The 16940-nt window shown below is 39.0% G+C and overlaps 1 protein-coding gene and 1 long non-coding RNA gene across 3 annotated transcripts; one reads left to right on the top strand and one right to left on the bottom strand.

The window, feature by feature from the left end:
• Positions 1-248: 248 nt before the first annotated feature.
• LOC134874911 (CMP-N-acetylneuraminate-beta-galactosamide-alpha-2,3-sialyltransferase 1-like) lies at positions 249-12848 on the bottom strand. 2 transcript variants are annotated; one of them, XR_010167140.1, is made up of 8 exons: positions 12162-12848; positions 5233-5507; positions 3963-4159; positions 3144-3311; positions 2800-2833; positions 2550-2669; positions 1615-2236; positions 249-1312 (listed from the first exon to the last, which is right to left on the bottom strand). XR_010167140.1 is itself a non-coding variant. In XM_063899189.1 (7 exons), exons 2-7 carry the CDS (start codon positions 5470-5472, stop codon positions 2069-2071), a joined length of 927 nt encoding a protein of 308 aa, XP_063755259.1. In that variant the 5' UTR covers positions 5473-5507; positions 12162-12848; the 3' UTR covers positions 249-2068. The 2 variants fall into 2 exon arrangements, 1 of the variants encoding a protein (XP_063755259.1); XM_063899189.1 differs by having other exon boundaries at positions 249-2236.
• Positions 6810-11066, top strand: LOC134874912 (uncharacterized). The gene is made up of 3 exons (XR_010167141.1): positions 6810-7142; positions 8776-10480; positions 10742-11066. It is a non-coding gene; the product is annotated as an uncharacterized LOC134874912 (long non-coding RNA).
• Positions 12849-16940: the final 4092 nt, after the last annotated feature.

The raw sequence follows: 16940 nt of genomic DNA on the forward strand, positions 1-16940 counted from the left end.
ATGGGATTATGGATTTTTTGGTGATGAAGTGTTTTTTACACCGGGCTGTTTGACCTTCACTCTGCAGGCAAACAGAGAAGTTCTCTGGACTCCACCTCGGGTTTAAGACGGGATATAGTGACGCCAACATCAACAAATAGATTCAAACCAATCACAGTTCAGCATGCGACTTACATACAAGTGACATGCTGACTTGGCAAAGACTGGCCATGGACTTCTAATTCATAAAAATAAGTTTGCAGGGGCTCTTTATTGTCCCCAAAGGGTAAAAAGTTTTATTTACACACAACATAAATACATCTGGACGGAAAACTGTGCGTTATAGTGTGGCATTAAGCATTGCTATGGCAGGAGTCAAAATAAATAGAATAACAAATGTCGTTGAGCCACAGTCATAATCAGCACGACTTTAACATCCAACATTCATGAAATCTAATAAATACTCTTAAGATTATGTTTTTATTTATTTGCATTTCATTTATTTTTCTAATAGTCAGAATAAAATCTCATCCAAACCATACCCACATCCAACAAACAGTAGCAAAAATAAAGTTGAAACATTGATCCAGTGAAGAAAACCAGCACCGGCCGTGGTGGACCCGGGTTCGAATCCGGGCTGAGTCCCTTTGCCGCACGTCTTCCCCTCTGTCTCCCTGTTTCTGACCTGCACTGTCACTATATTAAAGGCACTGGTTGCCCAATTTTTTTTTTAAAACAGCACCAATTGGACACACACACACACACAGAATCAATATTTGGAAGGATATTCCCGGCACACCTGAGCTTGATCTGTCTTCTTTATGTAAACACAGACGTAAAAAAGACAGTATCATAAATGAGTTATATATAAGTGAAAAAGTTTTATACATTCAATTATTCCCCAGAAAAAAGTGCAATCTTCTGGTGTTTAAATCCCCAAGACTTCCTAATTGATTGTCTCGCCCTACACCATGATCGGACACCAGGAGGGACGGTCTGCTGCCAATGGTTGACAAGTGACCGATGTCGCTGACCTTAGTTTCCATGCTAGCAGCTGATATATTGTATAAGGTTTTGGTAAAATGCTTTCTTTGTTCTGCTCAACTATCGTGAAGTTCAAACAGACACTGATGAATCCCCGGGAGAAACAAGTGAGGCTTGTGTTGACAACATTTCCTGACCCATATATGAAGATACATCTTCCATTTGTGACTTTGTGTAAACCGTGTTTGCAGCTGGGTGCTTTACTAAGAGTGTTAACGTAAAAATAAAGAGGGGTTTTCTTCTATAAATGTCTTTCAGTTGTAGTTAAACTGGAAGTGTTGGAAATAACCTTTATGTGTATGGATATTTTGTTTGTTTAGGATGGAATTAAGACTTGTGTTCCAACTATCCTGGAAGTTTGTTGCACTTCCTGTCACGTTTGAATAGAGCAATAAGGAAATGTTTAGGTCACCCAAGTCTAAATGAAAAAAGGCAAATCAAGTGTTCTCAAGTTTTAGTTAAAGCGTAACTTTCTACTACGGCTTAACCAGCTGCATTTTCACATCACTTTTAGGGATTGGATTTGGATTTCACCCTAACCCTAACTGGAGGCTTAATGTGTGTCCATACACATCGAGACACATCTGTCACCATTTGCTAAACACACAGGTGTAAAGTTTGTCATTAACACCAGGAACTACCTGACCGTTTCAGTCATCACATCGGCAAGCCCTAAAAGAAAACACAGCCACGGTGTTTAACCAGCAACAGCTTTGTCACATCTTGTACGACCCTAAAACAACACAAACAGACAAAGTGCAACTTCAAAAAGGACAGACATATCATTGTTTTAGAAAATGAAATCAAAGAAACATTACGCTTGCTTACTTAAAGGATGACAAACGGCTGTCAATAAATAGGTTCAGAACTTCCTTCTGTAACCAAAACCTTCTCTTTCAATTGATGTTAAAGTATCACTTTACTGATATATCGTAGTGACATACTTTCACTATGGGAAACTATTTAGCCTGGCTCTCTTAACCCCTCACGTCACATACTTACAGTCCCTCGGTCCATGTTTATGCAATTTACGATCAAAAAACCTTTAATATCCTTTATAAAAATGGATTTTGTTCTCCCTTCCTAGTTGTTGGATAATGCCATATTCATGAGATCCAGGATGAGGGCCAGTTCTCAGTTTATGGTTGCGGAGAATTTCATAGTAATGGCTCCAGTTTCCTTCACTGTCTGCTCCAAACCCAAACACACTGATCTGGGAAAACAACAAGTGTACCGTGGATCTCAGATTAATTGAGCATTGCTGTCAACACATGTTTGTTTTAACGTACTGTCTCATAAAGTGTCCTGTAAATGTTACTATGGCTAGCTCCCCAATCTAAGTCTCCATGCTAATCCAAGCTAACAGGCTAAACCCAAAGATGCTGAAAAAGTGCCAATGTGATTAAAACCAATTATGCACTTTTTTTGAAGTTACATCCTCTTTTCTGGGCGTATTGCAACCATCACTGTCAATCTGTATACACAATAACCTGTAAAAGTAGCTACCGTGTGCAATTTGAACCTACCTGATCACACATGTACATGCTTAGAATGAAAGCCATGAAGCCAGTGGATGGATATTTGCCCTTCTTTTCCAGCCAGATTTGGTGGACATACTTCATGAACCCTGGATTGAGGATCATCACCTGTAATGAATCAGATTTTAATGAACTGATATTGGTACAAACCATTCCTATCTACAGTCACTGCACAACACAACAGATGCTGTTACACCAGTTGTTACTTGTTTAGTGTAAAACCAATTTGAATACTCACCAAATCCTTGTTGGCTATTCTCTCACCTTTTACCCTGGTGGAAGAAAGAAATCCATCGTTATAGAATATTGGTATGGGCCAGAAATGGGGTTAATCGTGAGCATACGGACTGGCAACGTAGCTTTCACAAATGCCCCATCTTAAAGTTAGCTTCATGTTGGTTGGATTGAATATAAAGCAGTTTAACAGCTTGGCTTCATTTGGATCGTAATTTAAAATGTACATTAATCAAACTTATTGCTCAAAAGAGGATAATGTAAGTACACTTTTCCTGCACTACCAAACTTTCATACCTAGCTTTAACTCGATTACACATCAGCTATAGTTTTAAAATGAGCACACACCTTGGTTTGAACTTGTTTATGAGCCACAGTAAGTCCTTAGTTTTGAATGCAAACAACACAAGTCTAGTGGTGTTTTCCAAACGATTGGCACTCTCTGGATAGAATATATGATGGGTTGTTTTGGCGCCAACATGTTCTTCAAATCCTTTGGTACGGCCGTGGTTCATTCTGAAAACAAAGAGCGCACCGCTGTTACAGGAGAATCATAGGAGGATTGCATTGAGAGTCAAATTAATATTAAACCATATTTGCACAGGAATAGAATTGCCAACCTGTTGTACATTTGAACCATGAATACTCAACATGGCGACTGCAAATGTTTTGCCAACAATGACATGACGTTGCCTGTTTGTGGTTAGAGAATGATCAGCGCCGTGTCAGTATTTATAATAAATCCTTGCCACATGACGTCTCTGATAGTAATGAAAGATATGACAGCATTTTGGCAAGAAGCTACAGAATAGTCAGGCTTTCTCACGTGCCCCAGCACAAAGTTCTGTGTGAATATTATAAAAACGAAGAAGGAGGGTGAGGGATAATACATGCTTGTGTTCCTTTACCAATCTCTAAACCACACAGAATAGATAGAAGATAGAATCAGAGGATGAAACCCTCTTTGTTAGTCACATACATGCACACAGCAGAGCACACACAGTGAAATTAGACCTCTCCAAGAAGCAGTCCACTTTCCATATTTCAAGTCTGTTCGGGGACTTGAACCGGCGACCCTAGGATTCCCAGTCCAAGCCCTACTGACTGAGCCACTGCTGGACATGGTACAACAAGTCATACTTCTTTTAAACAGCAGTAGTGATTTACCGTATTACGACATCATTAACATCGATGAGAGGTCCGTAGTGTGATCGCAGTAAATTGCCCGAATTCCCCACCACAGCGCAGCTGACGCAGCGGCCAGGGTTGGGACCTTCAACATCTGGAATGGGTGGGAAGATCTTAAACAGGTTGTCCACCGTTGCATTGAACATGCTGTTATCGTATGAGCTGTACTGTAGTTTCTGACAAACAACAACAGAAAAAGTATGTTATTCAAGCATTCGTTTACAATTCAATCAAGTGTCAGTTCAGCTCAACCGGTTTGTAGTGTTTCAAGCTACAGGTTTGGGGAGTAATGGTTTACAGGTAATGGAGTTTATGTAATCAGGATACAAAAAAAGGTAACATTTCTCCCTTATAGTAAGATACAAAACGGCTTAGAAATGGTGGATTACTAGCAATTACAAAGTTACAAAGAGCTTCTAGTGTTGTTGTGAAAGGATCAGCTGTTCTCTCTCCTCTGTCAGCTGTTCTGTTCTGTGGGCTGATACTGTGGACCCTACTGTCTGCATCTGCTTTATGAGATCCTGTGGTTTTTACAGGGGGCCCTGAGCATTTCCTTAAAGCAATTCTGACTTTGTGTCTCCCCTATTTCTCCTTTTGATTTTCGTTTTCAAAATTCTCACTTTTTCTTCCAAATGTAGATTTTTCTTTTTTAATTTTGACTTTAATTTTTTTTATAAAATTGACAAATTTTTCAGATATTTTTCCCAAAATAAGTCTCACAGAATTATGTAAGTGCTTGACTTTTCATAATTCTGAGTGGATCCGCTGTTCTGTTCTGCAGGCTGATGCTTTGACTGTGAATCTACACGCCTGCTGCCTGAATCTGCTTTAAAGTTTTCCCTTTTCTTTGGTTCATGTGTTCTGTTTTTAATTCAGCAGGTGAAGCTACATGTTTTCTTGGACCAGATATGGAGAACTTCTAAGCAAACAGTTGTTTATTTACACCTGAACTTTGTCTCCGTTTGGGGCTGAGCATGTCGTGTGCAATGGGGATTTAGTGTGTCAGTTTTTTTGTAGTAAAATGCTATGAGACTTGTGAGAGTGAACCAAACATTTTAGCAGAACTCGTATTGATTATTCTTCTGTTACAGTTGACAGAGAACACCATTCACTCCAAACATCCTCGAGGCTTCCCGTTTCAGAAAGGGAAATAAAGTGGCTGATTTTCATACAGGACCAGTAAAAGTAAAGACTAATCAGGAACAGAAAATGTGTGATTCAACCTCTTGAAAGGTCAGATAACATTTACCTTCCACCAATTGTACTCTTCCAGCGTTGTTCGATGTGTTTTAGACAAGAAGGGATTTGGAGCTGTGTTGACAATCTGTCTAAACCTCAAATCGCCATCTGTTAAACATGTGTGACAGCCACAATTTCTGGAGCCCTGATGGTCCAAAGATATATTCCATGTGTATCCAAAAAAAAAGCAAATGGTGAAAATGCTCAGAAAGGACAAGAACATTTTGATTTTAGATAATCCCTGAAGCATCTTGTCAGCGCTCCTGAAGGACAGTCACGGCCGATCTGTGGGTGACGTGTGAAATGAAATGAAATCGTGAATCAGTTTACATTATGTGATACTGCATGATACGGCTCTAAAGGTCATTTACTATCGGTTATACAGCCACAACTGACATCACATTATACATAGGAGTCTTCCGTATAAAGTAGTAAAGAGTAATATAAGATGGCTCCAACTATAATAAGATTCCACATAAAAACATACATGTAAATGAAATATCCTGCAATCAGTGACTTATATTCACTCCTCTGTTGGATGACTTTACTGTTCTGTTGCCTCACATGTTATTCAAAATGCATACAAATAAGATATACACGCTTTTCTGTAAACAAGTATGTAGTAAATAAAGACATGCAATGCAACATGATATCAAGTCTCTGCTATTGAGCTTTGATCATAAAGGGCTTTACCCTACAGCAGTTTATTCCATCTTAAAGTATATTGCCACACTTTTATATTGCGCTCCATAATCAGATGACTAAAAGTCATAAGCAAGACCTTTACCCCATTCATTCATTTATAATGATGCCTTATAACAGGAAGCTGTTATAAGGCAAACATTTTTATCCGTTGACACGGTATTTCCTCCGTTCTATTATTGCACTCACCGTTCTATAACAATATTTCATAATTTCTTTGGAATCTGCAAACCAGTTTTAGCTGTCAACCGAAGCAAGAAAAAACACTCCCTCTGAGATGTGGAGGAGTGAAGTAATTGTTGCAAGTAATTACTGAAGTCAAGTCCCTCGAAAGGTTGAAAAAAAAAGGCTTTCCCTTTCCTGTAGTGTGTTAGATGTTTGGTGCATGTAAATGGTCTGCAAAGGCTAAAATCCCACACAACCATTGGACTCCTTCTTTAACCACTGGAACATAGTGACATCATTCTGTAAGCGGTCGACCAATCAGAACAGAGCCAGCCAGCTAACCGATCAGAGCAGACTGGGCTCTGGTTTCAGACAGAGGGTGAAAAGAGGTGCTGCAGCACAGGCAGTATGAGAAAAAGCAAAGAGCTTTTTGAACATTAAAGCATGGAGACATGTCCCAGGAGAGGAAGGAAATCCAAATATCACCAGGATGTGTAGAAACAATGGGAGGTAAAAGGAAAGGAGACAGGACAAGTAAAAAAAGGACATTTTTTTGACAGGTGCATTAAGCTGAGGTAAAGGAATTACGTGTTTTTCACACTTACAGTATGATGTGGACATAGTGCTATAAACTCAATCAAACCAGTTCCATGCCTTTGCTACAAATAATGCCACACACAGAGCTGGGCAGTATTTTAACTACATGTATTTGAAATACGTATTTAAAATACTTTTCAGTATTTTGCATTTTGTATTTTTACAAGATTGGAAAAAATGAAATGTAGTTTGTATTTAAATACTTTGAGGTGCTGTATTTGGGTATTTTAAATACAAAAATACTTTGCAAAAAACCTTTTTTTTAAATCAGTAAAACTAAGCGAATCACCAGAGATCTTTGGGTCAAGACGTAAATCACGTGACACGCCCAATCGAGACTTGAACGCGACCATTTTTTCTCCGCGACGTCAGCAGTCATCACTACTACAGCAGTGAAGAGGACCTGCACCTACACGGCTCTGTTGCTGGCTTTTCGAGGCATGAAACAACACTAAGGTGAAATGTTTTGTATAAAAAAAATGCTACAGTCTTCCCACACACATTGTCAACAGAATTACACCATAAGCACTAGACTATTTTCGAGTGTTAGCTTTCTCTTGAATGATGAGTGTTTGATAGGCAGGGGTTGATAAATGACGGTCAGTCAAATTGCTTAGGTCAGCGAAATTGAGCAAGTTTCTTAGAGTGTAGCCTAGGTAGCTTATCAAATATAGACCAGAGAGGTCAAACATGAATGCTTGACTCGCAAAAGGTAAACTAGTACTAAACGTAAGATATGGTGATTAAATTAGTCACTCTCACTGAGGACAGTTAGGAGATCCAATTTTAAATTGGATGAAACGGTAGAGGAACACGGCCATATTATTTGATGTTAAACGAGAAAGGACCCGTTTCTATGACCCCCAATAAAACAAATAACGCCAGTTTTGTGTTTAAACCCGTAATAGCCCCTGTATCGGCCTAGTGATGTTGTAGGAGCCCTCGCAGGCATGTTCCCTCCCACGGCAAGACCTCGAGCTGGCGAATTCCTTTTCCACTCGGTACCAAATTCTATTACCAAACGAAAGAATGAGATAGGCTAAACTGGGCTCATAACAATGTTTTGAGCCCAGAACGATCCATAACTATAACCTGTCAATAAAGTACTTATTTATTTATTGTGAAAAAACGTGAGAAAATTGTGTTGTTTAGGGGCTTGGGCCACTTGACAAATGTCCATCATAGAGCAGTAGGCTAGGTCTAAGCATTTCTGAATAATATTAAGTCTTCTATGTTGATTCATACTAACTAATTATATGGAGATTCAGTTCCTGTTAGAGCTCCAACCAAAGCTAGGAGGATCCTTGAAAACCCACTTTTATATAATCTTAAACTACACATTTAGCTTCTAAAATCATATTCACACTTGGCTTTTTTTTTTTTTAATAGTCCATTAGAGACCAATACAGTAGGCTGTATTAAGCATTTCTAGGGCATATTATTTATTTTATATTTGTATTTATTGAAAACTAATTCAGTATCTGTAGATCACTAGATTTGGAGTCACTGCCTGTTATGGCGCATAGTAGTTAGTTTTGTGCATGGAGCTTAGCTCAGCTGTTAGCAGAGATGTCAAAAGTAAAAGTTAAAAAAAAAAGAAAGAAAAGAAACACAGTTTCCTTCCAACACAGGTAACTTATCTGAGTAACCAGTAGACCTGTGTACTTGTCTTACGATCAGCTGACTACACTGGTTGGATCAAGTTTGTGGTGGGTCCTTGTTAGATTGTTAGAAGTGTTTTTCAGTAACAACGCAGTCTATCTATCCCATTAGGTACAATGGAGTAAATGGTCTAACAGCTATGTAATAGGCTACCACGTGCTAGTGTTGTACTTACACCAGAAAATGTACTTTTACTTTTACTTTTGACACCTCTGGCTTTTAGTTTTTCCACTTCCAAACGCTTTATCATTAGTATCCTAGGTAATATTTCACTTGGCAGGTTAGAAGAGCCCTTTCATGCAAGTGCATATAGTAGTCAGTTTCGGATTTAATTGTTTTTTCCTTTTTTTATGATGTGATTTAAGTGTGTGTCTGTTGAAGAGTAACTGACTAACAACTTTTTTTTTGACAATTTCGTTTGAAATAGAGGATGTCCCACTGAACTGAGATGAGTGACAATCATGATGATGAAGAGGCGTCAGGTGAGCCTCAAGCCACCACATCTTCAGAAGGTACCACTGGGCCTAGGTGTGCCATATTGGATGGGAAATTCTTCAAAGTAGTATCTCAAAATCCAAGTGGAAAGATAGAAGCTGAGTGTCAGCTGTGCACAACCAAGAAAGCCATTATTTGTGGCTCTTATCAAGCAACAACAAATTTCAAGACACATTTGAAAAGAAAACACCCAGAGAATCTACAGGAATTTGAAAATTACAAAAAGGAAAGTGCAAGTGGCCAGCAGAAGAAAGCCAAAACATCATTAAGGCAGACTCGTTTGTTTGAGCATGCTAGCCCAACAATATCACAAAGTAAAGTCGACTCCCTTGTGAAATCCTTTGTTGTCAAAGGAATGCACTCATTAGCCACCGTTGAACAAACAGAATTCATCGAGCTTGTGCAGGGACTTCACCCAGGTGCCAATGTAATGTCCAGACGGACACTCGGACGACGGATTGATGAAGAATTTGCAACAAAAAAAGCATTCCTAAAAGAGACGCTTAAAAATGTTCGCCGTGTTTGTACAACAGTGGATATTTGGTCAACAAAGAAAACCAGTTATTTGGGAGCAACAGTACATTGGATCAATGGAGACACGCTGGAAAGGCAGTCAGCCGCTCTTGCCGTTAGGCATTTTCCCAGCCCCCATACTTATAACCGAATAGCAGAACTGTTGGATGAGATTCACACAGAATATGGGCTGTCTTCAGACACCATTGTGTCTACAGTTACTGATAATGCATCCAACTTTGCAAAGGCCTTTAAAGAGTTCAGTGTCACTGGAAAAACAAATGACCCAGATGAAGTTGAAGAGCTGGACGATGAGCTGTCCTTCCTGGTCATAGATCCTGAGAGAGAAGAAGCATCTGAGTGTTCCATCATTTTACCACCACACCTCCGGTGTGCGACACATACTCTGAGTTTAATCTCAACTACTGATGTCAAGAAATCGATCACTAGCAATGCAACTCTCAGCAGGCTGAATCATTCAACGATGGCGAAGTGCTCAGCATTATGGACAGCATCTGGCAGACCAAAGAGTGCTGAAACGCTAGGCAAAGTAATCGAGCAGCAACTCAAGACACCCTGCATTACAAGGTGGAATTCTCTGCATGACTCCTTGAGTCAGTTGTCATTCTTGCGTGACAAGCTCCCTGATGCCATGACTGCCCTGCAACTTCCACCATTCAGGGAAGTCGAACTGGACTACATTGAGGAATTTTGCAGAGTGTTACGACCGATTGCCATCTCAATAGATCGGCTTCAAGGGCAATCTGCATGCTATTATGGTGAGCTGTTGCCAACACTTTTCACCATTCAAGCCAAGCTGGAGGATCTGCAAGCATCAAACTTGAGGTACTGCTCACACGTTCTTCAAGCAACCATAGCAGGGTTCAAAAAACGCTTCCACAATTTTCTGATGCTGGAGCATGACGTGAATGAGGCCATCCTGGCAACCACAACACACCCATACTTTAAGATGAGGTGGTTACCCCAGAGGTTGGCTTCTGAGAAGAGGCGAATACAGCAACTGATGCTGCACTCAGCAGACGAACTCGGACTTCTCTCAGAGAGTGACGGGACCACACCGAGCACAGAGGAGAATGACGAATTCTTTGTGTTCACTGATCAAGGTGAGAAGAATTTCTTTACACTTTAAAATACTTAATTATGTAATTTACAATAGCATGTTTTACCTTTTGGTGACAATTTCAGTATTTATACTTTGAAGAATGCATTATTTGGTCCTCGGGGGGGAGTTTGTGCTAGGTATTGCTATGACCCTGTCTGATTGTTGTCTATCTGTCTGTTTGTCCATGCATAGTGTCTGGCAGAGGCCAGCTTGCCATCTCTGATTGCTCTTGTTTTTTTTCTGTTGTCTTCAATCTCTACAGGAACAGTCAACCAGCTGGAGGCCGAGGCCTTGCCCAGCCACAGCAAGGCGGAACTGGAGACCCTTCATTTTTTGGAGGATCCCAGAAAAGACCTGGCTTCACTAAATGCATACCCTTTGATGAAACAGCTTTTTGTGAGATTTAACACAACCCTACCATCCTCAGCCCCGGTTGAGCGCCTGTTTTCTTTTGCTGGCTTAGTGAACCGGCCTCACAGAAGGTCATTAACACCAGATATGCTGGAGAAGTTGGTTGTCCTGAAGAACAACTGATCTGTTTTTCTGTTTAATATGGATAAAATAAAATGGATTTGAATGTAGCGTTAGCTGTCTCCTTTTTTATTTATTGTACATTCCTCAGTTTACAGACAGTATTCAATACAGGCATTATCTCGCGTGTATTTTTGTATTTTCAAAATACAAAATACTTGTATTGTATTTAAATACATTTTCCAGACCAGTATTTTTGTATTTTATTTTGATACATTTTTTGATCAAGTATTTGTATTTTGTATCAAAATACTTTATGATGTATTTGTGCCCAGCTCTGGCCACACATAGGGTGCAGCATTTGGCGGGTGTGGTGTGAAGCAATTAACAATGGAGCACGTCAGCTGGGATGCATAAAGGACGCCATTATATAAGAGAATGTCAAATGATTTAACCAACAGCATTTTAAAAGAAGGATAAACTTGGTCTGATTATTTATGTGTCGCTTAAATGAACTTTAAGAAGTATTTGAAAAGGAGAAATGTATGAAAGGAGAAAAACTACTCGAGATTTCAAATACATGTATTAGTTTGTATTTGTATTGTGCAATCTTTTAAACCTAATTACACATTTTAACATCATTACAGACCATAATCTGACCAAACTGTAGCATGTAACAAGTCATGAGATGGAATGTTTGTACAACAAGAGTGTTGTTTTAAAGGCAGACATCAGATTACAAAGAACGTAAACACACATTTCAGCGTTCAAAACTTCTGTCGGAGTAAAATGTCTTTTTAATGAAAAGTAATTTATAAAAAAAGTTGACATTTATATAAATAAATATATTTATTAATAAATATATTTATAGAAATAAATATATCTATTTATTTCTATAAATATATTTATTTATATAGATATTAATAAATAAATATATTTATTAATATCTATATTTATTTATATTAATAAATACATATATTTATTAATATAAATATCTGTATTTATTAATATAAATAAATATCTGTATTTATTTATATTAATAAATACATATATTTATTAATATAAATAAATATCTGTATTTATTTATATAAATAAATATAGATATTTAGATAATAAATATAGATAATAAATATAGATATTTATTTATATTAATAAATACAGATATTTATTTATTTATATCTATATAAATGAACATAAATGTGTTCTCTTACCTGAGAACGGACAGGGCGAGTGAGGCGAGACACCTGAAGTAGATGAAGCTGTTGACTGCGTATTACACTAATCAAGAGTAGACAGCTAAACAAAAAAAGAGGAGGTGGCATCGAAACCTGAGTGGCGTGTTGGAGTCGAATCATGGCACACTTCCATCGTTAATATCCCGCCCTACCAGTTGGATAGGATCACAGGACCCCACCCCACCCGACCACCACCAGCGGCTGTTCTACATGGAATTACACCCCGGTTGAGCTCCCCTCCGTGTGCTCGCTCGTGCCGCCCCACACGAAGTGCCGTCAAGAGCGGCTGCCCGCCTCGCCCATGCCCCAAACCGCTATTGTCCCCCACGTTCCTCTTTTTCCTAATGTTACTTTTCCTTTCGTGTCTCACCCTTTTATCCCCTCTTCTTTCCGTTCCCTTTACTTATCCCATCCCAGTTTTTTCAAATCTCCTTTAGTCCTTCGGTTTTAGTCCTTCGGTTTTAGTCCTTTGGTTGTAGTCCTTCGGTTTTAGTCCTTTGGTCCAATTATTTCCTTGTTTCCTCATCAACTTTGCTCCTTTGCCTTGTGTCTTCCTTTTCCTGAATGTCCTTTTCTTACTTGTCTTGTCTCCTTTCCTTTGACCTCCCCTTGTTTCTACACATCCTGGTCCCGTTCCAACGTCTTCCCATCCCCGGTCTCTTCTTCCTTCTTAATAAGCGTTGTGTCGGAAAACCGTTGAGCCCTGAAACCAGAGTCTTCCATTGTCTGCAGAGCCGGTTTTTCCAACGTCACATTCAGACACATTTTCCAAGAAAAATGAGAAATGTATGTGTAGCATATTTATCATATTTTTAAACAATTACTGGTTACGTCTTAATTAATATATATACACATGTATATATATATATATATATATACATGTGTATATATATATATATATATACACATGTATATATATATATATATATACATGTGTATATATATATATATACACATGTATATATATATATATATATACATGTATATATATATATATATATATATATATATATACACATGTATATATATATATATATGTATATATATATATGTATATATATATATATATATATATATATATATATATATATACATATGTTGAAACTTATTTTAAATGTTGTGTAACGTTGATATCCCACTAGTAATCCCCACTATTAAACAATGTAAACGTCATCTGATCGCCTCTTTTTATAACTGTAATTTAGGGAATACCTGTTCTTATGTTATATCTTCTTGTTTATATTTGTACTGTGGGACTGCCAGAAACGGTATTTCAATTGTCTGTATGTATAACACATGTGGACATTTTGACAATAAAGTGGACTTTGACTTTTTGAATACTGATTAGACCCGTTACATGTAATCCCTCACTCACCAACCCTGAACACAACTCCCTCCCCATCCGACTCGGCTCATCAAAACCACCTTTTTCCACCTTAAAATGATAGATCCTCTCCGCCCATCCCTCTCTTTCTCTTCGGCTGAAACCGTCATCCATGCCTTCATCTGAACCAGACTTGAACTCTGGAACTCTTCACTCACAAAGCCCTCCATAACCAGACCCCCTCCGACCTCACTGACCTACTCCTGCTCCATCACACCAGTCAGGATCAAGCATCGGGCCGGGGGGGGGAAGAGCTTTCCCCATCGCTGCCTCCTGCCTCTGGAACTCCCTTCTCATACACTGAACTGATCTGTCCTTATTCAAATCACTCATCAAACTCACATTCAGAGCTGCTATTAATGTGTGCCAGGGAGGATGAGGTCCACACATAAAAATGGAGATCTGACAAAATGATTTTAAAAAGTCCTGATTTAATTATTTCATTTTTTGATATTTTTTTCTCAGATTTCTGAATTTAATCTAAAAATTCTGACTTTTTTCTAAGAATTATTTGTATTGTTTTCTTCTTTAAAAAAGATGTTTGTTCTTATTATGACTTTGAATCCAGATTTTAATTCAATCTAAATGTTCTATTTATTCGGAATTCTGAAAAGAAAAATCACTTTTGGTCTTCATGTTGTTTGTGGCAAAGGCCTCAAACGTTACTCAAAGCGAATAGCCATGGGTCATACACAACTACTTTTCTAATTAGCTGCATCTATACCAGGGGTGCCCAAACTACGGCCCTGGGACTTACCACGGCCCTTTGTCCATTCTGAATTGGCCCTCAGCCAATTAAGAAAAGTTGAAAACATTTTCTAACAAATCACAGTTGATAAGCCCAATAACTTGTGCATAACAAGCTTGAAATAGACCCTTCATATTCCCCCTTATTATGAGCAATCAGAGGCTGCCAACACTTCCTGTAACAAAATAAATGAAACCCTATGGAGAGCATATTCAAGTATCAATCATAATTAATCTACATTTGATTGATTTTGCTAACTTATAACTTAACTTATGACTTGACTCAATATACCTCAGCTCTAGTGAAGGGCCCAACCCTTTGTATGTTTTTCTGTATGTGGCCCTCAGTGAAAAAAGTTTGGACACGCCTGAACTATACTGTCAGTTAGCGCTGTGAGCTAAATGCTAATTCAGAAGTGCCTCGAGCTACAGCGAGCAGAACGAATGAGCAGAAAGGATGTACATCATCTGTATTTGTGATGTGTTTGCAGAGTAACGTCTGGTGTCATTTCCATTGTTTTATCTTACAGCATACTGTCTGTTGTGACTATCATTCAGACTCTGGTACTTTGTGCGCACTTTTTGTAATAAACTATGTGAATGCATTTCATTTGTCAACTCTAGTTTCACCGTCCTTTGTTGTGTTTGCATCGCTGTACAACGTTAAACAGCTAGTAACCTGCAATTCACTCGTGTTCGTAATCAGCCTGGCTTTTTTTGAATCTTTTCTGTAGCCTAGCAAGCTTTATCTATTATTCCCTGCAGCTGCTACACACATCCAGCCTCCTGTAGCTCCGGTGCTGTGTGTCATTGTTGGTCAGTAGGTGCATAACAGTATGAGTGTGTATGCACAAGTCTTTCACTATCCACATGTGTTGTGTAAAGTCATATCAACTGAAATACAGCTCGATCTGCAAAAGCGCCTTACTACCTCGATAACTGACATGTATTCTACATGTATATCTAAAGAGACATCTTCCTCTGTTTCCGCACATCACATCTTCCTCTGTTTCTGCACATCACATCTTCCTCTGTTTCCGCACATCACATCTTCCTCTGTTTCTGCACATCGCATCTTCCTCTGTTTCTGCACATCTTCCTCTGTTTCTGCACATCTTCCTCTGTTTCTGCACATACATCACATCTTCCTCTGTTTCTGCACATCGCATCTTCCTCTGTTTCTGCACATCTTCCTCTGTTTCTGCACATCACATCTTCCTCTGTTTCCGCACATCACATCTTCCTCTGTTTCTGCACATCACATCTTCCTCTGTTTCTGCACATCGCATCTTCCTCTGTTTCTGCACATCTTCCTCTGTTTCTGCACATCTTCCTCTGTTTCTGCACATCACATCTTCCTCTGTTTCTGCACATCACATCTTCCTCTGTTTCCGCACATCGCATCTTCCTCTGTTTCCGCACATCACATCTTCCTCTGTTTCTGCACATCACATCTTCCTCTGTTTCTGCACATCACATCTTCCTCTGTTTCCGCACATCACATCTTCCTCTGTTTCCGCACATCACATCTTCCTCTGTTTCCGCACATCACATCTTCCTCTGTTTCTGCACATCTTCCTCTGTTTCTGCACATCTTCCTCTGTTTCTGCACATCACATCTTCCTCTGTTTCTGCACATCACATCTTCCTCTGTTTCTGCACATCACATCTTCCTCTGTTTCTGCACATCTTCCTCTGTTTCTGCCATCACATCTTCCTCTGTTTCTGCACATCACATCTTCCTCTGTTTCTGCACATCTTCCTCTGTTTCTGCACATCACATCTTCCTCTGTTTCCGCACATCTTCCTCTGTTTCTGCACATCACATCTTCCTCTGTTTCTGCACATCACATCTTCCTCTGTTTCTGCACATCTTCCTCTGTTTCTGCACATCTTCCTCTGTTCATGCACATCACATCTTCCTCTGTTTCCGCACATCACATCTTCCTCTGTTTCTGCACATCACATCTTCCTCTGTTTCTGCACATCACATCTTCCTCTGTTTCTGCACATCTTCCTCTGTTTCTGCACATCTTCCTCTGTTTCTGCACATCACATCTTCTCTGTTTCTGCACATCTCTCTGTTTCTGCACATCACATCTTCCTCTGTTTCCGCACATCACATCTTCCTCTGTTTCTGCACATCACATCTTCCTCTGTTTCTGCACATCACATCTTCCTCTGTTTCCGCACATCACATCTTCCTCTGTTTACGCAAAACAACCGTTGTGTTTGTTGCGTGAGAGCCAAGGACAGAACAAGAGATCCAATGGTTCTTAATGGCCATTAATCCTACTTTCAGTTCACCCATCTCTCATGCAAAGGTTGGTACTTTACAGGAACATATGTAAATAGATGATTTGCATATGCTACTTTGCAAAAACTTGTGTCCGTCTCTATTTTAACTCTGTGGGCAAATCAAGGATCATTTTAAACGAACCTGAAGTAAGGGAACAACTTTGGCTCACATGCTTTCTATCAAAATACTAACATGTTGTTGTTTAACATACATGTTTTACCATGTTAGTTTAGCATGATAGCTTGTTATCATTTGCTGATAGACACTCAAAACTCAGAAAGTCCTCAGTTGTGCACCAAAGTACTAAATCAATGATCACGTTAGA

Source organism: Eleginops maclovinus, chromosome 13 (assembly GCF_036324505.1).
Source record: "Eleginops maclovinus isolate JMC-PN-2008 ecotype Puerto Natales chromosome 13, JC_Emac_rtc_rv5, whole genome shotgun sequence".
Lineage (NCBI taxonomy): Eukaryota > Metazoa > Chordata > Actinopteri > Perciformes > Eleginopidae > Eleginops > Eleginops maclovinus.

Excerpts from the sequence above, each read along its gene's own strand:
- LOC134874911 (XM_063899189.1), bottom strand. The coding sequence starts at position 5,472 with ATGCTTCAGGGATTATCTAAAATCAAAATGTTCTTGTCCTTTCTGAGC. Across the intron at positions 2,670-2,799 it reads GAATAGCCAACAAGGATTTG|GTGATGATCCTCAATCCAGG; the intron begins GTGAGTATTCAA and ends GATTCATTACAG. Across the intron at positions 2,237-2,549 it reads GCATGTACATGTGTGATCAG|ATCAGTGTGTTTGGGTTTGG; the intron begins GTAGGTTCAAAT and ends TTGTTTTCCCAG.